Source organism: Stegastes partitus, unplaced genomic scaffold (genome assembly GCF_000690725.1).
Source record: "Stegastes partitus isolate 25-593 unplaced genomic scaffold, Stegastes_partitus-1.0.2 Scaffold734, whole genome shotgun sequence".
Taxonomy (NCBI): Eukaryota; Metazoa; Chordata; class Actinopteri; family Pomacentridae; genus Stegastes; species Stegastes partitus.
Window position 1 is genome coordinate 229,809 of NW_007578465.1, and position 26,568 is coordinate 256,376.

Below are 26,568 nucleotides of genomic sequence, written 5' to 3' on the forward strand. Positions count from 1 at the left end.
TGCTTTTTTCCAAACAGTACCTAAACAAGGCTGGTTAAAAACAAAATAAAAACTACAGCAGCCTACCAGGAAACATCATTGATCGCTATCTTCATCTTCCTCCTGCGCACTAAAACCACTAAAGTCGTCTTCTTCAGTGTCAGAATTGAACAGCCTCAGACTTACTTCGTCACTTCCTCAGTCTCTCTTTCGTTAAGCTGCAGTGTTCAAAGGATGTGAAAAAACTAGCGGCTTATAGTCCAGAAATTACGGTAGGTCTTTTGGGACTCTTGGGATTCAGGAGCCTTGGACATCAGTGCCTTTTCTATTAATGTTCATTACAACTTTATTCAGACTTGCCACAACCAAACTCCAGCCGTGTAGATACAGTTTCTTACAGGGGTGCCTAGACAGCACTGGAAGTTAGGTATAATGTATGAGACCCTCGCGGTCCTGTTAAGGTACCTGATTATCTTGTCCCAGCCGTGATGAAAGACCAGCTTTGAGGCGGGCGTCGAACCACTTTGCAGCTATTTTTCCTCAGCTGTCGTGATTTGTAGGCACGCTGCATGTAAAAGTGTTGCAATCTTGTGCTGCCTATCCATCAGTGTGACTGAGTTCATTCAGACCGTTTCCTTTAGCGAAAGTGAAAGTAGAAATGTTCCTCGGTTCAGCACGGTAAGATTGTTGTCATGACTTGCACAGAAAAGTCGGCACAGCGTTTACTCTCAATCGCCATCACATTAACAGAAAGGTTTATATTTTTGAAAAGGGCGGACAGTAACTGTAATTACCAGTTACTCATTTAGGAGAATCATTCACGTCAGGGTTCAAGCCATGCTACTAATTAATGAGAAGATGTCACTTGAAGCCCTGAATATCTGATTTGAAGCAAGGGCTGCTTGATTATAGCCACAGAGATAACCGCGATTATCAGAATTCATTGATTTGAGAGACAAAATATTTAAATTCACCTTTAAATAAATGGATCTTAACCTCAATTCAGTGCACGTCCTAGAGGTAAAGTATAAAAACAAAATCAAACCAATATCCCTGACTCATTGATAGAAACTACAATTTACCAGTGTTCCCTAAATGCCTCAAATGCACACTGTGATGGAGGCTAGCTCGGTCGCTGTGCAGAGAAGCCTCTAGTCTCCACTCAGTTACTACAGCACAGCAACTCAAACTAATAGTGTGACTGAAAATTACTTTGAAAAGACTGAAATGATGCGTTCTGATGTGAGATTTGTTTAAATTTTCAACAGTGCGGCCAAAATTGTATTATTGATTAATATTCAGTTATTTGTGCAGCACCGCCTCCAGTTAAATATCGAGAAATTGCTTTTGATCAATCAATCACCAATCGAACACGGGTGCCACGCTGAAAGGTGATTATGTACAAATGGATAGAAATGTACCACTGGTCATCCTAATTTCTGCCAGTGCTTAGCAGTTGTCAGTTTCCAGCTGTTGGATAGTGCTCACATTAAAATTCAAGTCAGAGTTACGGGTGTAAATCTCACGTATTTTCTTTGAAGCTAACATGTATCTGATTTTATAATATGAATTGGCCTGAAAATGAAACAAACACAGATAAATGAAACCCAGGTTTATGTAATTTAGCAGCGCTCTTTTATCCCTGCTAACTATGATATGAACACTCACAGCTACCAGCATCAGGTCTGCTGCTGCTGCTGCACAAACGGGCTGTGAAACATCATTTCATCTTTGACTTGGCACTGGATTGATTAAGCAGAAATTAAACGGTCAAAAAGCCGACTCGACATGCAGACGCTCTTTGTTAACCTCTGATTAGTGGAACGTGACTTCCATCAACAACAGAAGAATTAAGATTTGGAAGCGAGTTCAGAACCTTCAGAGCACAGATTGTGGAAGACTGATGGACTGCTTCGGGTTCAGGATTGGTTCCCTCAGGTCCAGATGTGAGCGGGGTCTCACTTTCACCTATACATCCTTATTAAACACACATTTTTCTGAGCACTTAAAGGAATTGTTATCCATGTTGGCGTTAGCTTGAGTTTGAAACTTTGGGAGCTTTAAGATGCCATTAAACCTCCAGTGACACAAAGCTAAAGTTAAATGGTGCCTCCTCAGAATCACTAATCATCCAATCATTTGTCTTCCTCAGGTGCCGTCCATGGACCCGATGGCGATGAAACGCTCTCAGCTCTACGGAATGAGCAACAACCCATACTCCCAGCAGCAGGGGGCGCCATACCCCGGACAGGCCTACGGCTCCCCCTCGCCACACAGATACCCGATGGGGATGCCCGGCAGAGGACAGCTGGGGATGGGAGGGATGCAGTACCCTCAGCAGCAAGTAAGACACACTCTGGCTTTTAGATGTTGAAAGTAATAATTTTTAAAACGTTATAAATTGCTGTTGTTAACCCCATGAAGATGTGGTTCCCCATGGTTCCTGTTATTGATCGTTCTGAATGGGATTTTAAACTTTAACAATGCAGGTTCTGGTCTGTATCCACAATCACAAACCAGAACAGAAAATAAACACAAACAACCTTCAATAAATCTGCTTAGAAATCACAGACAAAAAGACAGTTCACAACCTGCCTGGGAGTGATCACATTTTTAAGTTTTCTTCAGTATCACAGTAATCCGGTCTGTACATCAGTGATACACTGCTGACAGAGAATTCAGATACTTTTAAAGATGCTAATTTGACAAAATGAAAACAAAATCTAGGCTAAAAACTGGGCTCAGCGAGAACCATCGTACTTACACGGTGACGCTCACCATACGCCTTTGTTAGTACTTAGGTTCTGATCTAACAGTTAGCATTTAGACGTGATTTAAAAGTGGGATTTGCTAAGTCAGAGCTTCTGAGGCAGAACATTCAAGAATTTAGGGGCCATGATGGCAAATCTTGAACCTCAACCCTTAAATCTGACCCAGGAACAGACAGCATGTTCCTGTCCAAGGACCTCATGCTGTGTTCAGTTTGATTAGGTGTCGGATTTCTGGTTTACTCTGGTGTAGAAATCTCCACTTTCATCTCGTCAGGATGACACAAACTTCTTTAAAGCAGTGATGCTGCTGATGTGAGATGCACAGTTGAGGTTGAAATCCATTTTTTTAAACCACTATTTGCTATTTGGCTCAATAAGAAGAATCTGAGTTTGGTCAGAAGAAATCTCGACATGCAGTGTTTCACCAAACAAGTGAGATCAGCGGTGCCATTGGACTTCAGAGGGAGATACATGTGATATGTGACATGTGAGCATAAAAATAAGCCTGGGCCTGAAATTGAACCTTGGGGCACTCCACATGTTATTGAGGCTGAACATGTTGTCTCCCAATAAACCACAAAAACAACCTACAATCTGACAAATGTGCTGCAGACCGCTGTAATGCTGCTTCAGATATAACATAGAACCTGCTTCCAACATTTTCCGCTTTTTCCATTTTCACACAAAAGCTGAATTTCACACTGAGCTGATAAAAATACAAGTTGTGTTAGAGGTTTAAATTATAGGAGGAGCAACTTGATGGAAGAAAAACAGGAGCTTTTTTTGAGTTGTAATTTTTTCTGGGTAGGAGAGCACTACAGTAAAATCACCAAGTAGGACAGGTAACATTAAAATCAGACGCCTCCCGTACAAACGGAAAGCCAGTCTGAAGGGGGTCCATCTTGTTCAGATTTTGTGGTGATTGCCGCAGTAGTGTTCATATCTTCAGATTTGTGGGTTAGCTTTCTTCAGATATTTGTACAGGCCGGTTTCAGACCTCAGGTGTACATCTGTGCTGATAATAACTCTGAAAAGCATTGATTATGTGTCAGGAAATAGTAAGTCGGTGCACAAATGTTGAAAAACTTGTTGGTGAACTGTTGTGACTTTGTGTATCTGGAGCGTCTCAGTTTTTCCATCAGCGCTGAAGCTGCTGCGGATTTGCTCGTTTTAAGGGACTTGTGTCTTCAGACTCATTCTGCTGATTCATCTGCAGCATCACTGCCTCGTCACCATGGACGAGCCGCTCCGAGGACAACGGAGCTGTCGATGCTGTCAGACCACACGGCTGCTGCAGAGCCGGTCGGGCCGGGCCGGTGTGGGTCAGGCTATTCCTGGTGCACCCTGGGCTCAGGCTATTTTTAGACTCCAGACTGCTGGTTTGGGTCTGATGCTGCTGCTCTGGGCAGACTGGCTTCTCCCGCTTTATCAGTGGTTACTGACAACCGATACGTCATATGCAGTTAGAAAGCAGCTTCGTTTTGCTGGAAGGATCTGCATAGAAATGACTTTTAGTCTCTGAAAATCCTAATGAAATTGTTGGAGTTTAATAAAAGTAATGAGTCCAAAAATCCACCCTCCCAGCCGCCTCAGTCTTTTAGTATGAAATCCTTAGAAGGAAAGGCAGCCGTGTTAACCACCACTTACTCTTAATTTGAAAGCTTTCAAGGTGAGGAAACAAAGAACAGACATTTGTCAATACAACAATTGATTGATCAGTTTTCAACTATTAATCCTGTGAACTCGGAGCAGTTTCTGGGAGTGTTTGGCTCCTTTCACGTTCTTACTCAGTGTCGTATCTTTTTTTACTGCACCTCTGTGGAGACAGCACAACCATGACGCACACTCATAAAAAAAACAACTGGTGCAATATCCAAATAATATCTCCTAAACATGATGGCTCCACATATAATAGATATTTTTAACATTTACAAACTTGGCATTTTCACACTGCTCTGCACATCAACTCAAGAAAGACGTTTCTCCTGAATGCTGAATGTATCTGACACTTGCTCTTTTGTGTACCGTTTCTAAGCAGTGCTGCATTTATTTTATTGATTAAGTGTGTTTAACGTTCCCCTCAATCTCTCTTGTTGTCTCCTGTTTAAACACAGCCTGCAGTTCACCCCAAAATGTCGGAGTTCTTTCAGCGTTGGTTGCAGCAGAGTCAGGACTGTGTTGTGTTGCGTCAGTAATTCATTGCATCGCTCGTTTGGGTTGAGGAGCAGATTTTTTTTTTTTAGTTAGAGGGTTTGTTTTTTTAACGAGACATTTATAATGTAGTGATTTTGATGAAATGCCATGATTTTAAGCTTAAATTTGGTTGATTTTCCCACACGTGACACGTTTAAGGACCATCAGAAAATAGCAAATCAAAGGTCTTTCACAGTTTCTGGCACTGATATATGGTGTAATCTTTTTTTTTTTCTTTTTTGTCAAAAAAACATGTCTGTCAAACTCACTGGTGATTTTTAAGGTTCAGAAGGTAAAAATAGTCAACTTCTTGTTAGCGTTGAATAATTGTCTAAAAGGAAAAAGTCAATTCTTTAATTCTAGCTTTATAGTTTTGTTTTTTCACCTATGAGTACACAAAATATCTTTTGGTTGTGGACAAAACAAGACATTTGAGCACATTATCTTGGGCTTTGGGAACAACTGACTGATATTTTTTTCACCATGTCCTAACATAGACTATAAAATGACTTGGTTCATCAAGAAATAATTGACAGACAATCGTCATTACTTAAACGCCTCCTGGTCAAACACTCCTGCAGCATACTGCACTCCTCTCCTCTGTTCATCCCTGTACTCTTATCTTTGATAAACTCGTCTGGATATTTCTAAATGCACAGTTTCTTTTTCATGCAGGTGCTTCTTTATATTTAGCAAAAAGGGTTGTATGACGGATGAGTGTGAAAGGGAGTCGCTGTTGCCTGGTAGAAACGCATTTGGGGTCATGTGAGTGAAACACAACTTGTGCAGTAGGACTTGTTGAAGACATTCCTTCGTGACGCTGGCTGGACATTATTTGGGCTTTGACCTGCTGCAGGATGAATGTGGATGTGCGAGCGCAGAGTTTAGCTGTAAGCTCCAGCGATCTGGGTTTGATTAAAGCTCTGGATGGTTTTGCATTGGAACTGCATGGCGCCTCCATGATGGCGTTGCATGACTGATAAGGAGCCAAATGTCTGACGTGTACGGAGTCCGGGTGACTGCTAGTTGTAAGATCGAGGCACTAAATGAACTAAAAATGGTCAGGGGGGTGACACAACAGGTTTGCTGATGTGAGAGCTGTGAGAAGGAGCCTTGTTGAGAGTTTGAGGTAATGTTTTGAGTTTGTGAAGCAGCAAACTACAACAAGACTTTCAGCTGCTCTTCAATGATCCTTATATTCAATGTTATTAATTGTTAGCACGGATGTCCTTTATTTCTGGTGCCTCCTTACAACCATATAAAATATTGTGAAAAACCCTGGTATGTTCTTCATGATTACGATAACTGTTCTGTAGCTGATCTTTGATCTCTTTCCTTTCATCAGTAAGTCAAGCATTAATTACACATAGCTGTGACTCGATAATCCGACACTAAATGTAAAACCTTCTATTATGTCGGATAGCAAGGCTGTGGGATTGTCAAGACGGAGGTCGAGGTACAAGGAGGGCGTGATGCTGGAAGGGTCATTTGTTAATATTTATTGTTTATGGTTGTTATAGTAACTAGTGTATTGTTAGAACACTACACATCGCTGGATTTCATGCCTAGTTGACCGGTGCGATCGTGCACGTTCCGGCCACTTCCATCCGGTTGGCGCGCACCCCCGGGTTGGAAGTGTCAGGAATGCACAGGCAGTACTTGGTTGTTGATGCCAGTCTAGTTAGCAGTCACACTTCTGTTTCCATCAGTGGCGGCTAACTCCACCGTTACAATCCGTGTTTACTTCCGTAAACACTGAGCACGCTCGCTACGTGTGACGTCGTTGTGTCCTCTTTTGCGCACACTTTTGGGTCATAAGTAGTTCACACAGCAGATCACATACAAGTTGATTTTAAGTGGAAATGTGAATGAACTCGCAAAAAAAATCGGATTTCACAAAAAAATCTGAATGGAGCATTAAGTCCTGCAGTCTGAACGTAGCCAATCTGTCGCATTAAGTCAGATAATCCGCCGTTATCCTTATTGGTGACATAAAATAGAAAGGTTGTCAGATTGTTAAGGGTCAAATTATCGAGTCACGACTGTATAAACAGATTTCCAGCTTGATAGCTGTATGTTGCAACAGTTTCCAGACATCTTTCGTCACACAGCATCTCTGAAACAGTGCTGCACTTTGGCTAAATTAATACTTCTTGAGTTACGGCACAAACTACGCAAGTGGACCATGAGCATTTGTTCTTGCTGGCTACACCAGCAAAACACTAGCTAGCCATGGCTTCTGACACCAATGTGCTGAGACGTAGCACAGAATACTATCTAAACAAAACTACAGTTTGTTTCACAGAAGCATTATCTGCTCTGAAAATGGTGCTGTTTTATGGATACTGTCTGGTAAAACGGAAAGAAACGGCACCTGTGGGTCGCACCAAGAGGACACTGTGGGTTGTCTTCATCTTTTTATGGTTGCGATGGTTACGTTCTGTGTTCCCGTTGGTCAGCATCACGGGTGTGCTGTGAAAGCTGTCATATAGTCGTAAAGCGTCCAAGATGCAGCTGCCATTGTTGTCCACTGAGATTAGTTGTTGATATTTATTCTCAGTCCTGCGTCTTTCTGGTCGGCTGTTGTCAGGCTGATATGAAGTAGTTTGAGTCGAACGTTAGCGGCGATACGAGCATCTGAACTGATAAATGTCAGGAGACCAGAGAGGAAAGGTCTCTCCTGGTGCTTTAGTAGCTTCTGCCTGAATCTGTGAGCTTTGGAGTTCAGTTTCACTCCTGTGTTCCTGTTCCAGATCTCAGCCTTATTTTCCTGTTTTCTGATGCAAATCGAACCTCTCTGCTGTTGCTACTTTTAGAAAGTTTTGTCTCTAGGCTGCAGTTGGATGTTGGGGTGAAATGCATATTTTTTAGTCGGTGAAGTGTTTGATGATTGGTCGTTCACGCAGTTAAAATCAGTCCAACGCGGGGCTGCACAGTCTCAGATGTGCATCACGTAATCACAGGCTCGGCTTTCTTTCTTTTCTCTTTCTTTCAACTTCCTAGAAAAATTAAAAATCCGAAAGCATCACGTTAAAGCCGCGAGGAAACATGACTGTTGCGCCCCGGTTTCTTCAGATTTCAGGTGAACCCTCTGCAGGTGGGTTTCTCGGGGCTCTGCTCTCGTCTCTGTTCGTACATTACACACATCGCTGTTTTTTTTGTCTGTTTTTTTTTCTCTCTCCCCCGGAGCTTTTTCACACATTCCTCCAAAGAGAGATTGTCATCACGGAGTAACAGCGACGTTATTACATCATTACAGGTTGACAGGCTGTTTTCTGTTCAGCCTGAGGGAACCTGTGTCAGCGCTGTCATCTCTGCTCGCTCTCCCATCACACCGAGGCTCACATGAAGACAGCGACGGAGGCAGAGAGAGGGGAAAGTAATGACTTTTATCTGAGCGCCGAGGCCCCAGATGGCCCGGGGACTCTCCCTTTATTAACTCTCCGATTCCAGACGAAATTGGATGTCGACCAGTCGGCTTCTCCTCTGAGCTGCCTCAGATTGACTCTGGTTTCAGGAGGTTTCCTTTTCCTCAGTTTCTAACTGCCGGAGAACATTTCGAGCATCTTAAACCAAACCACAGACTGCAATATTTCTTTACTTTAAAGGAGCAGTGTGACATTTTGGGACTCTTGCAACGTATCAGCAGGTCTTGAAAAGTGTTAAAGCATTGAATTTGACAGTAATGTTGCTTATTAAACGTGTCTGCTGCTGTCAGTGTTGTGACAGTAGACTGAGACGCAGGAGGCTGTTCGCTCCTTTTGTTGTGAATTCTCAGTCAGACACTGTCACTGTAGCTGGAAGCTCATCAACTCATGACGGACAGGTAAAGATTTGAAAGCATCCATCCGTTTTCTGCTGCTTATCTCTCTCCGTGTGACATGAATTTATTGATTTATATTATGAGGAATTATTATGACAGATTGCAGGGAAATAGTGTGATGTGATAACGAGTAATTCTAGCTTGTATTGTCCCACTCGGTTTTCCATCACTCTTCGGTTGGAGATTTCATTTTGTAAAAGGTCTTCAACACTCTGAACCCCAAGCAGTTTCTGGGCATTTTCTGGCACATGTTTACTCACTGTGGGCTCATTTTTCAAGTCTTGCACCTCTATGGAAACAGCACAACCCTGGCTAGAAGTAGAGAGAACCCAAAAGTCCTGTAGTGTGCTGTAACAATTAGCAGTTATTTGTTTCACATAAGTTGAAAACACCTGGAATCAGCATCTACAACATCTTTCCAAGCACCCACAGCTGTTACCAACACTTGGAAAAATAGTGATATTACAGATATTTTACTACTTTTTGGAATTAAGTTCCATGTTTGTTCTTTATCTGCTCTGCAAACACAGTTTATTCTAGCTCATCGGAAGAGGACACGACGACGTCACGCTCAGTGTTTGCGGAAGTGAACACGGATGGTGGTGGCGGAGGAGTGGTGCTGCCGCCACCGATGGTGGAAACAGATGTGTGACCGTTAACTAAACTAGCATCAGCAGCCACGTACTGCCTGTGCGTTCCAGCCACGTCCACCCCGACGGCGCCAAATATTTGGATATTCATCATTAATTGGATCTGTGTTGTTCAGACTGTCATGAAAAGACCAGATACAGGTCGCATAGGAGAAAAAAAAAAATCTGATTTGTGTCACCTCAGTCTGCTGTCTGAACGTATTTACCTTTGATGTCAACCAACAGGCCTGTGCACAAGCGCACCGGTCAGTTAGGTGTGAAATCCAGCGATGCATAGTGTTCTAACAATACATTAGTTATTATAACAACTATGAACAATAAATAGTAACAACAAATCACCCTTCAAGCATCAAGCCCTCCTTGTATCTCGACCTCCGTCTTGACAATCCAACAGCCTTGCTATCCGACATAAAGGAAGGTTTTACATTTAGTGTCGGATTATCGTGTCACGACTGTATAATAAAATACAGCAAAATGGGAAAAACAGCTTTAATGGCTGTAAAAAAAATATTGAAGCAATACAGAAGTTGGATTTTTGAAATTCTCGAGGTACTAATGTGAAAAAATGTATCAAATAAATTCATTTTTAAAATGTCAGAAATTTCAAAACATAAATTAAAAAAAATACAGAATCAGAAGACCAAGTCATGATTTCCAAATTTATGTGACATAAATCTCGTCCTGTCTGTTCCACACCGTCAGTCCTGTTCCTATAAAGTAGCTTCTCATGGTGCTATCTCTCTCTGACTTTTTCATGTTTCCTAGTGTGAGGAACATGACCGTCTTTGTTTCACTTTCAGTCTTCCAGTCTGCTTCCCGCCGCAGACGTCACCTGCTCTACATCATGCTTCACCTTTTAAACGCAGGCGTGTGAGACACTCTTGAGCAAGGCAGTTCATCCCCCAGTTCTTCCAGAGCGGCTGCAGCTCTCACAGATTGCACCGCGGTTGCATCTTATTGCGTTCTGTGTCGTTTTATTCCCGCGGAGAGCGTTTGCACTTAATGGGATAACGATCTGAGAGAGAAGGTCTGTGGAAGCGTTGGAGCGCATTTCAGCTCGGAGTTAAAAATACGGGATTTCAGTCTGTGTGCGCGCCTTTTTTAAGGTGGTAGAAAAATTAATAAAGAGCAGTAATGTGACTCATTTGATTCAGTAAAGCAAAGAGCTCTTGTGATGGTTTCTAAGTCTTTAGCTGGAAAATAACTGTTCCTAAGTGATGCTCTTCTTTGACTTTTTTTCTTTTTACTCCCTCTATGGACCAGCTGGCAAATATCATATGAGCTTTGTGACTCGTCTCTTTCTGTAAAGGTGTTGTCATGTCTGAACAAAGACTGAGCCAACATAACTGGTGCTCTGAACAACTCTAAAATCAACCCTAAAACCCTGCTGCTCTCCAGTTTAGTCTGAAGTTGTTGCATTTTGTATTTCTGTGTCAGATGTGCCTCTAAAGTTGCATCTGTGTTACATTTCTTCTTCTTTCTTCTCTTTGAAGCACACTGAGTTTCTTTACTGGTTGGTTTTCATTGCTTTAAAAGTTAAAATGTAAGTACAACATTGGAGCGGAGCATCCTGGTTGTTGAAGCGTCTCAGGCGCAAACTTAATGTCCTGATTTCAGGATGAGCCTTTGAGGGGCAGTTGACAAAATTCACAAGTTGGTTTGTAGCTCAGGTTTGGGGTTCAGCAGAGCACAGATAATAAAAGAAATGTCCACTCAGGGGCTGCACGGTGGCTCGGTGGTTAGCATCGTTGCCTCACTGCAAGAAGGACGCCAGTTCGCGTCCCAGTGAGGACACCCAGGAGTCTTTCTGCGTGGAGTTTGCATGTTCTCCCCGTGCAGCGTGGGTTCTCTCCAGGTTCTCCAGCTTCCTCCCCCAAGGTTCAAAAACATGTTGAGGTTAATTGGTGATTCTAAATTGTCCGTAGGTGTGAATGTGAGTGTGCTTGGTTGTCTGTCTCTAAGTGTAGCCCTGTGATAGACTGGTGTCCCCTGCCTTCACCCTGAGTCAGCTGGGATAGACTCCAGCCCCCATGACCCTAGTGAGGATTAAGCGGTGTATAGATAATAGATGGATGGATGTCCAGTCAGGGTTCATAATGAGCTGAAGTGAAGGCAGAAGTGCATTTTCAGTTTTACAAATGCACAAAGTGACACCGATGACACGACAATCTTCTTCAAATAACCTTTATTGAACTGTCAGTGGACAGAGCGTCGCTTACCACATAGTGTAAGATTCACAACAATCAGTTTGTCAGGCTAACCTGCTAGCATGCGGTAGCTGATAGACGTCAATTGGTGCCTTGACAAAATTGTCTGAGCGTAACTCGAAGTTGGAGAGTTTCTGTTCCAGGAGGTGTCAACAAAAAGAAAACTTCTGACTGGAACGGTTTGCTTGGAAATACTGAGCCGTTCCAGTGTCTATTTGACGGGTTATTGGAGCGATTAAGTCAGAATCAGTCAAGGTTAACATTACAGAAACGTCACATTCACCATCTCAAAATGTCACAGGCGCCTGCAATTTTTTTTTTTGCAGAAATCAGATACGAGTGTTTATCAAGTATTCATCATATGATGAAAACCAGGATGCTCCGTTGAAACACTCTGCTTGTGTAAACTGAGCTGCATCTTTGTCTCCTCTTCTTAACTCTCCATCAGACCGCAGAAGGAATGCGTTCATAATCTTAACGTGGTTCACAGTGACGATCATCATCATGCGGTCGTCCTGTGGTGCCAGCAAGACGAAAAAAGAAAAAAAAAGCTCAGAGGTCAAGTGTCTCTACACTTGGACAATAGATGGACCAAATAATAAGGTGGAGTGTGATATCACAGAGTGGTGTTGTGGGAGGTTTGTTCCATCCAGCATATTTAATCCTCAGGGGAAGTTAGAGATTTTCAGGAAATTGGATATATAGGTCACTCTCAAGGAATACAGCATAATGTGTTTCCTAACTGGTTTCACAGTTTTAACACTTTGAGAAATATGCAGACAGTAGAAACCACCGAGTGCAGAACAGCTCTGTTTTATTATTCAGTGTTAACACAGACGCACATGGGACTGTATAGATAAGACCACCCGCATTTATTAGTTCTTCTTCATTTCTGGAAAATCAGGCCTTTTCAATTGATTTGACAGCTCAGAATAATACAATACCCATAAGCCTTAGCTGCCGTTGTGATACAGAAAAAGCCAATCGAAGGTGTGAATCAGAGGAGGAGCAAGTTTAAAAAAACAACGCCCAAAATGTAAAAGTAAGAGGAACATTTAGCTCTGTCATTGGGTGTTTGTTACTAAACTGCACAGAGGGAGTCGTAGTTAATTTCTTCTCTTTCAGGTGTTATGCCCACAGGCTTGAAGCTTGTTATCAAGGAGCCGGATGTCGTCAACCACAAGAGTTTGATTCGAGGCATAGAAGAGCTCCAACTGAGCATCAACAAAGCATTTTTCAAGTTTCTATCTAAGTGTGGCACACACACACACACAAAACAAATTACTTCCCATTTTAATCCACTAGTTTTATGTAAAGATTAGTTGATTGGTTAGTGGGGTTAGCAGCAGGTTCAGTTTGGTTTTATTTACACAATTCATGTCATCTCAAGGCACTAAAAGGCCTACAAAGTTATAGAGAGAGATGAAAAACACTCCCCGTTCACTAGAAGGAACTTTGACACAACCAGGTTCAGGGAGGGCAGGTTAACAGAGCAGGACAGTAGATAGAAAGAGAGCAGTGAACACCTGACCAGGCCACTAACTTCAGATCAGAAATGAGAAGAGACTCCGATTCTCCAGTCAGTGCCATTTAAACCACTGAACAGAAGAGGCCATGAGATGAGATCATTAAAAATGTTCCAATCGAAGCGTAAAGATGGAAGAAATGATGGAAATCAGAGTTTCATGTGTTGATTTGAGGAAGGTCACAGTTTCCCTGTCGCTTTACACACATATGGGGTGTTTGTCACATCGCTCAAAGCTCCAGTGAAATCACATGACTCATGTACGCCATCATTTATTCATCATTTTTCTGAGATTTTTATCTGCTCAACTTTTACACCTTCACTCAACAAGGAGGCCACATTTGTATTTGGTGTTTCAAGGGTTTGCTTCTTCCAGTAGGGTTTGTTTTTTAATATCTTCACTGTCATTCAATGTCTTGATGAGACAAAAAAAGCCTTTAAAGATACTAAGAGGTACATTTCATCCACAATGGTGTTAAATATTTCCTCTTGCTTGCTGTAGATAGTAAAATGTTTTATTAATTTCAGCTGTGAGGAAGCAGTTTAAAAAATAAAAGACAAATTAATGTAGAAAGGTAGCATAGAAAGTGTGATTTAAAAAAAAAAAAGTTTTGATTAACACATCCATCAATATATCTGCTACTCGTCTGGATCACTCTGTGTCTCACTGTGGTTGTGTTGTCTTTGATAAATGTAATATGTGAACAGTGCAGAGACCACGGAGACACACTTGGTGTCTGTGGGGGGAAATTAATAGGATTTCTGGAACTGAGGGCATCCAGAATATCTTCTCAGCTGTGTGTGGTCACAGTGGAGCCGTAGTAAACCAGCAGGCAGCAGAGTAATGACTCTTTTTCTATTAATCAGACTCGTTTTACTGATGTATTTGGTCTCTGCTGTCTCCTCAGATGGGCTCTCAGTACGGTCAGCAGCAGCAGCAGCAACAACAGCAGCAGCAGCAGCAACAGCAGCAGCAACAACAACAGCAACAACAACAACAGCAGCAGCAGCAGCAGCAGCAGCAGCAGCAGCAGCAGAACATGGGCGGTTACTGTCAGCCGGGTCAGCCGCCGTACTTCAGCCCTCCCCAGCAGCAGCCCGCCGCCCCCAGCCAGCCGCCATACATGCAGCCCCGCCCACTGCCACAGCAGGTAAGACTGAAAGCAGCAAACTGAACACGGCCCTCACTCACTGACTCTTTAGTTCTGATCATCTCTGCTGCGAATTCAACGGATTTCCTGCGGGTTTTTACTGTGAAAGACACGGAGGCAGAGGGGAACAACAAATTACCAGGACAACCAGAAGATGAGAAAACAGGGGCTTCTTGCAAAACTACAGTCCAATGTGAAAGAGGAGCTGAACAGCTTTGGTCGGACTGAGTGATAATGGTAGAATCAGACTGCAGCTCACGTTGCGGGCCGGTGAGCCTGTGCAGGTCAGACCGACGGTGCCGCTCTGATCGCGGCTCTGATCTTTGGCCATCTTCGTCCTTTACCCTCTGTCGCCAGCTTTCTTTGTTTTCCTGGACCAGACTGAAATAAAAGCGGACGTTTCAGAGGGGAGATGGCTCAGTCGAAGCCTCCAGAGAGTTTAAAGTTTCTGCTGCTGAGGCCATCGGCTTCTCCTGCAGCGTCTCAAAGCCCCAGAGACTTCCAACAAGGTCGAAACCTCCCTGACTGTCCCTTTGAAAAATGCTTTTACGAACCGTTTGGTCTTCTAAAGTTAAGCTTGTTTCACCTTCTTCAGGCACAAGTTAGAATCATTTTTTTTGTTTGTTTTTTAAGCTACACTGAGAGAACAAACACTGGGGTAATGTTACATTTAAGAACAAAAGTAAACTCAAATTCATAAATGACACAAGAATGGAATTGATGCCATAAATATATATATTTTTAAGAATCCTTCAAATTCTACAATACGTCTGTCGTTTCTGCAAATTGCTCCGTGCAGCTTTTTAGTTTTGAGGAAAGGGTTGCAGACAAATGCTTTTTGTCACAGTTACTGAGACTGATGCTGAGCAGCTCCTCTCGTCTCTCATCTGGACTTTGGCAGCTAGACCATCAGAGGAGTCTGTTTACACAGGTTTTTAGTGAGGACATCAAATAGGAATTTTAAAAGAGCGGTGGAAAAGGAAACGTCTTCCTGAGTATTTTATCAGATCACTTTAACAATGTCAGAGACTCAGCGTGTTTTAATGGAGTCAGTTTGAGTTACAGCTGCAGGCGAAAGGGAAACCCCGACCTTCAGCTGCTGCTTTATCTCCTTCATCTGCCACGAGGCGACACGAGCAGCTCAGCAGAGAGTCGGACCTACAGCAGACGACAGGTTTTTCAGTTTAACTGGAAAAAAAACAGTCACAGATTAAGAGTTGGATCAGATTTATCCATCTGCGGTGACAGTTGAAGCGGCAGCTTGTGACACATGACGATATCCACGCAATTTCAGAGTTTTTAGGCCCGTTGATGTGGATGTTTTTTTAAACCTTAAATAGTAATAACTCTCTGCAGACGGAAAAAGGCGACTTCGGCTGCCGAAAACGCCCACATTTGACACAGCAGCTCGGCTTAGTCTAATCAATATACAGGTGAAATGATCAGCTACGTGAGGTTCAGAAAAAAAAACAAAAAAAGCCCGATCACAGTGACATAAAGCAGGATTTCCCCTGAGACATTGCAACTCAACAGCCGTAGTTAACTCGGAGAGGGTGAGAAAGAGACTGGAAAGAAAGGAAAACCCCTGACGAGTGTGTTTGAGCAGACACAGTGTTCACCTGCTGAACAGCAGACGGTCACAGTTTCACACCGTGGGACACGACTCAGACATAAATGACTGGGCTGCTTGGGAAACTGTGTTCCCATTTGGGCATCCATACATCCTTGTTCTACATCCTAATCAGAGGTACGTCTAAGCAGCAAATTCCAGAGGCCATCATGGAAGTGCCAAAAACTGTAGATCCTCAAATGAGATGTCCAAGCTTACATTGCAAATAAACATTTACAGCCTGGTGTAAAAAACGGTTTTCATCTCTATAGCTAATTTCCCCATCCATCACAACTGTATGGAGGTGGATTTTTAGATAGCTCACCTATTTAAATGGTTATCTTTTATTAATTGCTAAATTAATATTACCAAAATGAGGTGTGTATGTCAGTGATATCAGTAGTGTAGGTGCAGATGCCTGGATGTGAGGTGTTGTCTGATGTAGAGACACAAACCAAAATGACAGCGTGGCCGTAAATCACAAGCATGACGAGAGAGAGCAGGAGCTGAGGGGTTGGGCCTTTTGTAGCCTGGGAGTGCTGGGCCCAAGCAGGTAGGACCGCCCACTCAGCCTCCAGCAGTTTAGGGACCTGATGAAGCAGAGCAGACAGCCAATGTGCTCCACCAACGTACTAGGTGGAGCCGTCACACTCAAATTCTCATTTCCTTTCTCACCCGGAAAACCTCCAATGGAACTCGCCCAAGAAGATCCAGATCAGGGCCCAAAACACATCACCCAGCTTCTTTTTACAGGAAGCAGCTTTACTGTGAGCTCCTCATCTCTTAAGGCTGAGCTCAGACACCCCAAGGAGAAAACGTACTCATGATCTCAGTCTTTCAGTCACTACACAGAGCTCATGACCACAGCTGAGGGCTGGGACAGATTGACAGCTCAATCGAAAGCTTTGCCTTCAGGCTCAGTTTCCTGTAAAGAAAAAAAAGAAAAAGAAAAGAAAGAAGAACCACCCACATTACAGCTGACACTGCACAAATCCACCTGCCCAGAGGAAGCAGTCCACCAGGGTTGGGAATCATTCAGACCGCTGACTTACCAGCTGGATTCTGTATTAAAAAATGCAACAGTGCTGTGCTTTTCTTTGGTTTCATTATCAGTCAAGTCCACCAGGCACATATTGCTTCCTAGCATGATCAAATTCAGGGTGTCATGCAGTATTTTATAGACAGTCTCCAGTATTAGAGACCAGTTTTGGCAAAGTCAGCTTTCTGCTGTCTTAATATGAATCATGCAGTGACCACTCAGACGAAGTTTTATCTGTAGATTTGGATCCACTTGAGCCGCCAGTTTGGCTCAGCTGATTGAGCTGGTGACCCATGTACAGGGGCTGTAGTCCCCAATGCGGCGGCCATGGGTTCAAATCCCGCTCATGGCCCTTTGCTTCAAGTCCTTCCCCCATTCTCTCCTCCCCGACTTTCCTGTCTCTCTCAACTGCCCTATCTAATAAAGGCAAAAAGGCCAAAAAAAATAACTTAAAAAAAAATTTAAAAAATTGGATCCACTCGTCGTCTGATGACTAATCCTTTCGTAAGCTGAGACGTGTGAAGAATCTCGGTATCTTCTGACAGCTGTCACACATTTAGGAAATCCTAAAACTGTCGTGTGGACTATGACCTCGTTAGTGTTTCTTGATCAATTTTTAAAAAATGAAAGTAGAGAAAATAAGGGGCTGTTAGCTATCACCAGAACATGTCGTGGTTTGTTGCTGCGAGATTAAAACTGTGCGATCTGTCTGTCTCCATGCAGGAGGTGCCGCAGGAGGCGTACGGGGGGCGTGGCCAGTCTGCTGCTATGACTCCTGGGAAACCAAACCACGAGGAGATGAGTCTGAGCCAACAAGAGAGACCGTCCAGCCTGCCGGTGAGTCTGCAGACATCACACGCTGCTGCTGCTGCTGGCTAATGTTCTGGCACAAGAACCGCTGAGGCTTTTAAACCAGATACCGATGCTGATTGCTCGGCTCTGTCTTGTCAGTCGTTTTTGCATTTACTAGAATCGCACGACTGACTTGATCAAGACAAGTTGGTAATTCATATAAAAAGACAGTCAATTAACTGAGCATCATACAAACATCTCAACACAAACACAGGATAAGACAGTAGCTCATTTCCATTAAAACGCATTGTTTTCAGGCCAGTATGGAAAGATAACAGGATGGTAGCTTCTCTTAAAAGCTTACACATGCTGAAGCAAAATGACAGTTAAAGTACGCCGGGCTTGATTTTGTATTTTCAAGTACATTTTTCTCCTAATTTACTATTTCGCTGTACATTTCAGGGTAATTTCTACCAAGTTCTAGAAATGTTGTCACTAATTATAAAAAAGAATCGAGCAAATGTTAATGGCTGCAGTTGTTAAGTACCTGCTTGTCACATTAGAGTTTTATTAAAAATAAATTGTGCATTAGAAGAATAGTTAGTCAGTATCCATCAGAGTTTCATATCAGGAAGAAACAACTGATCCGGATCACTCCTGACGTTGAGCTTGTATATTACAGATCTTCTTTGTTTTTGGTAAATATTCACGTCATTAGTTTGATTTCCGTGCTGTAGGGCTGTAATAAACCAAAGAATAATGATTTTGAAACAAACCTGTGGGCCTCACTTCCGTTCCTTGACCCAACCCACAGCTCAGTCACAATCCAACTTAAAAACATACCCGGCAGTCAGTGAGCATTTCATGTAAGATGTAAGTAAAATAAGCAAATTACAGCAGCATTAAAAACTGAAACAAATCAATAACTCTGAGTCGTCTGATCATGAAACTTTTACAGCCCTGTTGTTTCACAGAGTTCCTTAAACCTGAGCGTTCTGGGAAGAAGCGGGTTTGACTTTCTGTCCTGATTGTGACAACAGCAGCAGCAGATCATAAAGCCGACATATGGAGCTCCATTATAGAAAAAGAAGAGCGGTTTGCTGTCAGGCTCAGTGGTCGTGATTCAGACTCTGACTGTGTGAAAGATTGAACGTGTTTCAGGCCTCCCCGCCGTCTGCACACTCTGATTGTCGCGCAGCTCGTCGTTGTTGTCGATAATGACGGCGTCCTCTTTTCTTGGGAGCTGAACCTCGCAGGTATCACGCTCTGAGCGCCTGAGGCTTCCTGCTGGCTCGCCCTATGTCGGCCAGGCTGCACAGAGACACACAGCTGAAATAATGATGTGTCCTGGTGATCTGTGACAGAACGAAGCCTGAACTGTAATTTACATTTAAAAGATGTGCTTTTTTTTTTTTTTAAACACACCTACACGCCTCGGATCGTTAGTGAAACTGCATTTACACAAAGCATAGAAGACCATATATTAAAATTAAACTGCTTGCAAACATGTCAGAGATTAACTATGACAAACACACGAAAATGTCATTTTTTTGTGAACATTTATAGACATCAGAAAGTCTTTTCATTCTGCTTGGATGAATACGAGTCAAGCCAGGCTGATATATTTCATGTTTCTGGTCCTCTTATGTTGCACACAGCTGCTGTAACTTACAGAGTGACATCTACCAAACGGAAATCAGTCAGCCTTTGCTGCAGCTGTGGCCAAAGCAGCTGAAGGCCAACATTTTCCAGGAGAGTTGTGTTCGATCTTCTGGCTTCACGAGCTGGGAATTTGTCCTGGAAAACTCCTTGTGCGTTTGTAGCAGCAGGATCACGGCCGCTGAGGGACTAGCTAGAAATACGCACTTCTGTATCATTGTCAGGGATAAGGATGTCTCAATATACTGGTATTGACGGTACCTGTGATATTTAGCAAATGAAATGTTGATTTTACATATTTGATGATAATATAAACAATCCAGTAACTTGACATGCCGACATAAGAATAACATCCATTATAGAGACTCTCTCCATCTACCTACACTACTATTTTCATTGTAATCTTTTGAAAAAAACGAGACAAAACACACAAAAGATAAAGTTAAAGATGAATTTACCAGATCCTTTTTTTTTCTCTCAAAAAAATACCTCTATCATAAATTGTTTTGGCCACAATATTTAGGAAGGGAAATTCTGATATAGTGACAGCTATAGTCTGGGTTTAGGTTTTTACAACATTCTCAATAACAAAAGCTCTAAAAATGCTCTAAAAATATCCATCCATCCATTTTCTTCCGCTGATCCTGGGCCAGGTCGCGGGGGCAGTAGGCGGAGCAGGTCTTTCCAGACTTCCCTCTAAAAATATGGCAATTTTAATATTTAGTGCTAATTTGTTTGGTTTAAACCTTCAAAACAGTTCCATTTTTCAACTTTAATACATTTTGAAAGAAACGCAGCTTTTGTCAGTGCAGTCATAATTTTTTTTATTACAGATTTATCTGCACTTTAGTTTTTTGTCAGTCTTCATCTTAAGTAGGCAATAAAATGATCACAATATGTATTGATTGAGAGATTATTGATGCAAGTAAGAATGTATTCTACTGAATGTTCACTACTTTCACTTACGTCCAACGTTAGGTACAAGTTTGGTTGCACAAACTGAGAATTCTCCCTTCCTAGCCAATCATAACCCTGATAATGGAGCATGCTACAGATACCAGGCAAACAGCCAATCATATAACAGGTTGTTGCTCGGTTACACTATTGGAATGTGATACAACAGCAGAAGCAAATTTTAAATTGAGTGCAGAAGTAGGGGAAATTGTGGATAAAAAACAACAGGTCAGCTTGTCAGTGTGGCAGTTTTTTGGCTTTTTAAAATCTGACCAAGACCAGAACACCGCTGTGTGGAAACTGTGCAGGAAAATTGTTCTGACCAAGGGTGGGAATACAGCAAACTTGTTATATCACCTTAACCGAGTCCACCCTTCAGAGTACGCAGCATGCCGCCAGTCACGACCCCCATCTCAAGAAACAACCCGCAGACAGCCCACGATGGAGAGGTACAATACCGTATGACAAAACAGCCCAGCGGTACAAGGACATGCAGCAGCGTACTGCATTGCTAAGGCTTACTACCACTCATGAGGTCAGAAAGTCTGAACTCAGAAAGCTTCTCAGCGTAGTTGAACCCTGCTATGTTGTCCTGGTCCACAAGCACTTTTTAAAGACTGCACATCTCCAACTTTGTTTGGATTGTATAGAATCTATAGAAAAAGAGCTGATTTCAGTCTACTAATTGGCCTTTTTTTGTTTTTTTGGATCATTGCTTTAAAATACGCCTTAATAATCTTATCAGTAATTATTGATAGTGACTGAAATATAAAAACTATTATCCTAATATAATTTTACTCTATATCACTCTTGCGTACCTTTTCCTAACTCGGCTAAAGTGATGAAGTAAAAAAATAAATCATGATTATTGAATATATTGACAGAATTTTTTTTTTTAAAAATCCACAATACACTTTCCAGCTATATATCACCCAGCCCTACTTTCAAGTGCCAGATAAGACCAACCAACAATCTATAATCCAAACATATCCAGTTTACTATCATGTATTACCAAAGAAATGCATTGAATCCTCAAATTTGAATATTTAGAATTGGAAAATGTTTATCATTTTGGATTAAAAACCTGCCTAAAACTATTTATTTTCTCTTGTTGGCAAATTGTTTAATGAATCTCTTATTCATATAACTGCAAAACAACAGTGTTACAAGAATTGAGCCTTGGGGCACACCTCTGTTTATTTCTGAAGTTTTTCCTGAAAATTGAAAGTCTATGAATTTGATAAACTTTGTAAGGTGAGATGTGAAACATAACAGATCTGAGCAGAATATTTTCCAGTTGGGGTCACACCTCCGTCACACTCGTTTGCACATGTTCCAGGCTGTTAGAAAACCATCCGGAACAGTTTTTAACGGCTTGAATTAAACCACCTTCAGTACCGACGTGAACACCCCTCCTTCTTTCTTTCTTTCTGTTTCTCTCTGCTTCACCTTCAGTCTTTCCATCCATCTCCAATTCCGCCTCTTTGCATTCTGTTTTATTCCCCTCACATTCACTGCTCCTCCTTCATCCTCTCTTTCTTTCTGTTTTTTTCCTCCATCGCCCTCCTTCTCCTCCCATGTCTCATTTCCCTCTCTTGTTACTGTGCCGCCAGTCTCATCCTCTCTCTCTCTCTCTCTCTCTCTCTCTCTCTCTCTCTCTCTCTCTTTCTCTGTCTCCCCCCCCTCTCTCTCTTTCGTCTCCTCTTTCTCTTTCGGAGCCTCCTTTTGAAGTCAGGGTGCTGATGCAGTTGCCATGGCGACTGCTGGCTGAGGGGAGACAGCTCCGTTGCAGGAAGAGAAAATAAAAAAATCAGCAGAAATCAGCTGCACCCGAAGGCCTCGCAGACTGTTTAATAAGTTGACTTCACTTCAGAGTCCATAATATTCAGTTCTGCCTGTAGGATTTGGTTCCTTCCAGTTATTCTGAGACACAAATCTAAATGTCTGTTGACCGTCTCTCATTTTCTTTCTGAAATAGAAATGACTTCCACAATTATGGAGGAAAATAAACAGCCAAATGCGATAAAAATTGCCAACCTGAGTTAGTTTTAATGCATTTTGTGTTGCTATTGGGAGTGTATGAAAATGAAGCTGTCCTCCTATAATCATAATAAATGGCCTACGTAGGTTGCTTGTGCAGCAGCTTATTACAACCTGTAATTATGTTTCATTTTGGCAGCGACCTGTAGAGGCCGTATCGGGTATGATGGGAGCAAAGGAGGAAGTCAGTCGACGTTATAGAGCCTCACAGTCGGTGTAGGGAGGATGTTGGGGTGGTTGGATGAGTGAACAAAACACTGAGATGTGTCTTTAAACCATGACCTCAAAGCCATGTTAACACTGTAGCCATTAGTGACAGTAATATGTAGAATTTGTGTGGAAAACTAACCAAACAGGGACAAAAATAGAATTTTACACTCCTACAGATTTCACATGCAAGCTAAGAACCAGTGACCTATGAGGTTGTTCATGCAGGAGTTAATTTTTTTGATTTTTAACTGTTCGTAGTTTTAAAAGCAAACTAAAAATTATTAGTTTGGCTTTTTATTAAATTTTATTTTGTTGTCTGTTAACTTTTCTATTTTTGTATTTCGTCATTGCAAATTTATGAGATTTATTCATGATTGCTTTCCCTCAGTTCCTCAGGCCCTATTTTTATTGAGTCCTTTATTTATGACATAACCGTTCATTGCTGTGTGTGTAGATAGGGGCTATTTGTTTGTTTGTAAAGCACTTTGTGTCGCATTATATTTGTATGAAAAGCCCTATACAAGCACAGTCTAGTGATGGTAGACAGATGAAAAACTTTTTTGGTCCCACAGTAGCATTTTAACAGTATAACATACTAAAGTGTCTGCTTGGTAAAATAACAATTTTGCAGAAAAGACATGAACTTGTTTTCACTGAATTTGTTTCCTCTGTGGTAACCACTCTCACCAACTTTAGTGCTGATTTCCTCTAAATTTACTAACTAACCTAAAAACATTAAGGTTACAAAAACAACTCATAATGCAACACTCTGCAGAAACACTTCGAATAACTCGGTTCAAAAAACATGAAAACATGATCACCCTCAGATAGAAGACAACCTTCACGTCATGTTCAGGTGTATTATTTGCTTCCATTGCAATACGCAGAAATCCGAAATATTTAGGTAAAAGTAATAAATACACCAAGAAATAATCAGCTAAAAACAATGAAATACGATAAGTGATCGAAACATCCAGTGTTGCTACTAGACGTACAAATGCGAACTTGAAGAAGGTAGCTGAAACGCTGACGACTCAGTTTGAAGACTAATTCTAATTCTGAGAGGTGCCTGAGCTCTTGTGATGGATCTGCGAGGTCCATCAGCGTAAAGAAAGCTGGAAGCTGCTGGTCTGAAACTGAAGGCGGTCCTCACAAAGATAGACTCGGGAGTGCTCACACACACACGGTGATTCATGTGGCTGCCGAGCCAAGAGAAATATTTGAATTACAAAACAACAGCCGCTGACTAACAGAGGAGGAGGAGAGGAGAGTGTGATGGAGGGGAAAAGAGGAGACAAGGGAGGGAGGTGCTGAGGACAAATAACGGAGGCTAGACGAGGGAAGGAGGAGAGGATGATAAAGGAGAAGTGGAGAGGGGAAAAACTGAAAATGAGGAGAAGGATCGATTGAAGGAGCAGGAAATCTCTGAGAGCTGAGCAGATCTCGCAAATATTCAGGAGGAGGGAAGAAGGAGGGATGAGGTGTATAAAAAAGGGAGACAGAAAGGATGGGAGGCAAAGGAGGAAAAAGGAGGTTTTATTTATGGGAGGAAGAGGAGCTGACAGAAAAAGATTGCATGAGGTGAGACAGAGAGGGAGGTGGTGAAGGAAGAGAGGATGGAGGTGAAGCATGAAAGCATAATGAGGAGGAGGAAAGAAGAACAAGAGGAACATGAGGGGAGGAGGTGAAGGATGGGAGGAAGAAGAAGAAAGGAGGAGTGGGAAGTTGAGGGGGGAGAGGAAGAGGAGGAGGAATGTGAGCAAATAGGAGACGGTGGTTGAGGAAAGGAAGGGGAGAAGAATGAGATGAGGAAAAGGACAAGGGGTGAGGAGGAGGACAAACAGGGAAGGAAGACGAGGATGTAAATGAATAAAGTATGAGAGCATGTAAGGGAGGAGGAGGAGGAGGTGAAGGATGGAGGACAGATAGGTGAGGAAGAGGAGGAGGACAGGCAGAGGAGGTGAACGAAGGAGAGAAAGGAGGACAAGGAGGAGGTGAAGGAAGAGGAGTGGAGGAAGGTCGAGCGAGGCTGCAGAGCAACACTCTCTCTCTCTGCAGCTCACTCTTTATAATTAGAACTGTGTGTGTCGCAGCGCCGCAGCTGATTGGCCAAGCTGTTGGCAAGGGGCGGAGGGAGGGAGGATGGGTTGCCGCGCTGTGATTGGCTGGCCCAAGGCCCAGGGGCAGATGGGAGATTTGAGCGCAGTGCTTCACTCCTCTTCTTCTACTCCTCGCTTTCCTTTCCTCTCATCTCCTGCCTTTCAGTCTTTTTCTTCTCCTCTTTTCCTCTTTCTCACTCCATCTCTGTCCTCTTTTTCAATTTCTCCTCCTCTTTTCTTCCCTCGCTTTCTCTCTTCATCCTTGTTTTTCGTTCTCTCCTTTTCTTTGGCCATCCCCTCGTTTATTTCCCTATCACCTCTTTTCTTTCCTTTCCTCCTTTAACTTTCTTTCTTCTTCTTTACCTCCTCTTTACATTCTTCCTCCCTCCTGTCTTTCTCTCCTTTTTTTGATTCTTTGACTCCCTTCCTCTTTCCTGTCCTTCCTCAGTCCCTTCTTCTCTTTCCTTCTGTCTTTCTCTTTCCTTCTTTACTCTTTTTTCTTTTACTCATTCCATCTTTCTGCCCTCCTCCTCCTTCTTTGCTTCTTCGACTTTCCTGTTTCTTTTCTTTTGTTTCTGTCCTTTATTTGGTCTTTCTTGTCCTTCTTCTTTGGTTCCTCATCTTTATTATCTCAGCTTATCTTCCCTCCTATCTGTCTCTCCCTTTTCTCCAGCTCTTTCCTTTCCTCTGTCCTTCTCTTTCCTCCTTTTCTTTCCTTGTTATCTGTCTTCCTCTCCACTACTTCTTAGACATATCTTTTCCTGTACCCCTTTTTTTCTTGATTCTCTTCTTTCCTAGCATCCTTCCTCCTGTCTGTCTCTGTCTGCCTCTCTTTTCCTTTCCTTGATCCTTCCTTCTTCCCTGTCCTTTTTCTTTTCTCTTCTTAAACTCTTGCCCTCCTCCTTTCATTGCCTCCTTCCTCCTTATCTTCTCTCCTATTCTTTCTCTCGTCTTCGCCTTCTCTTTCCTTCTTTTAACCGTCAGCCTGACACTCTCCGTGTGTTTGTCTGTTTCACATGCATTGCTTTCTATCTCTGTGAGGACGCTCAGCGACACCTGAACCAGAAAACAGGTTATGAGGTCCAACATGTCTTCACAATGTAAATAAGCCCCTTTTAAACTGAAATTTGCCTACACATAGGACAACATATAAACACACACACTCAGACCACAATAACAAAATAAAGACTTGATTCAGAGTAGTCTATAAAGTCTGTATTATTTTTAAAAAATAAAGACTTTTTGCAGTATATACAGTCATGACTCGATAATCCGACCCTTAACCTTGCTATCTGACAGGTTTTTAGGAAAAACGAACGGAACCCATTAAAAACAGCCTTAACATAGCGACAGCCTTGGTTTCCAACTCCGACATGACATTTTATGTCACCAATAAGGATAACAGCGTATCATCTGACTGAACAATCCCACAGATTGGCTACGTTCACACTGCAGGACTTAATGCTTAATTCAAATTTTTTTTGTGAAATCCGATTTTTTTGCGATTTTGTTCACATTTCCAATTAAATACGACGTGTAAGTGATCTGCTGTGTGAACTTCATACGACCCAAAAGTGTCCTGCATGCACAGAAGAGGACACGACGACGTCACACGCAGTGAGCGTGCTCAGTGTTTAAAGAAGTAAACACGGATGGTGGCGCCACCACCACCAATGGGGGAAACAGAACTGTGACCACTATTCTAAACTAGCATCAGCAGCCCGGTACTGCCTGTGCATTCTGGCCTCTTCCACCCGTCGGAGCGCATCCCCGGGGTGGACGCGTCCCCCCAACCGCTAAGAATATTTGGACATTCATCATTAATCGGGCCTGAATATCCAGAGACCATAAAGTGCTATACAGACCA

At 42.5% G+C, this 26,568-nt stretch overlaps 1 protein-coding gene across 1 annotated transcript in view; it reads left to right on the forward strand.

The window, feature by feature from the left end:
* The window catches only part of arid1b (AT-rich interactive domain 1B), a 61,953-nt gene that overhangs the window by 5,324 nt on the left and 30,061 nt on the right, over nucleotides 1-26,568 (forward strand). Inside the window, exons 2-4 of the mRNA XM_008291317.1 lie at nucleotides 2,132-2,323; nucleotides 14,150-14,299; nucleotides 17,671-17,784. Coding sequence (XP_008289539.1) covers nucleotides 2,132-2,323; nucleotides 14,150-14,299; nucleotides 17,671-17,784 — 456 coding nt within the window. The remainder of the gene's footprint in view (nucleotides 1-2,131; nucleotides 2,324-14,149; nucleotides 14,300-17,670; nucleotides 17,785-26,568) is intronic.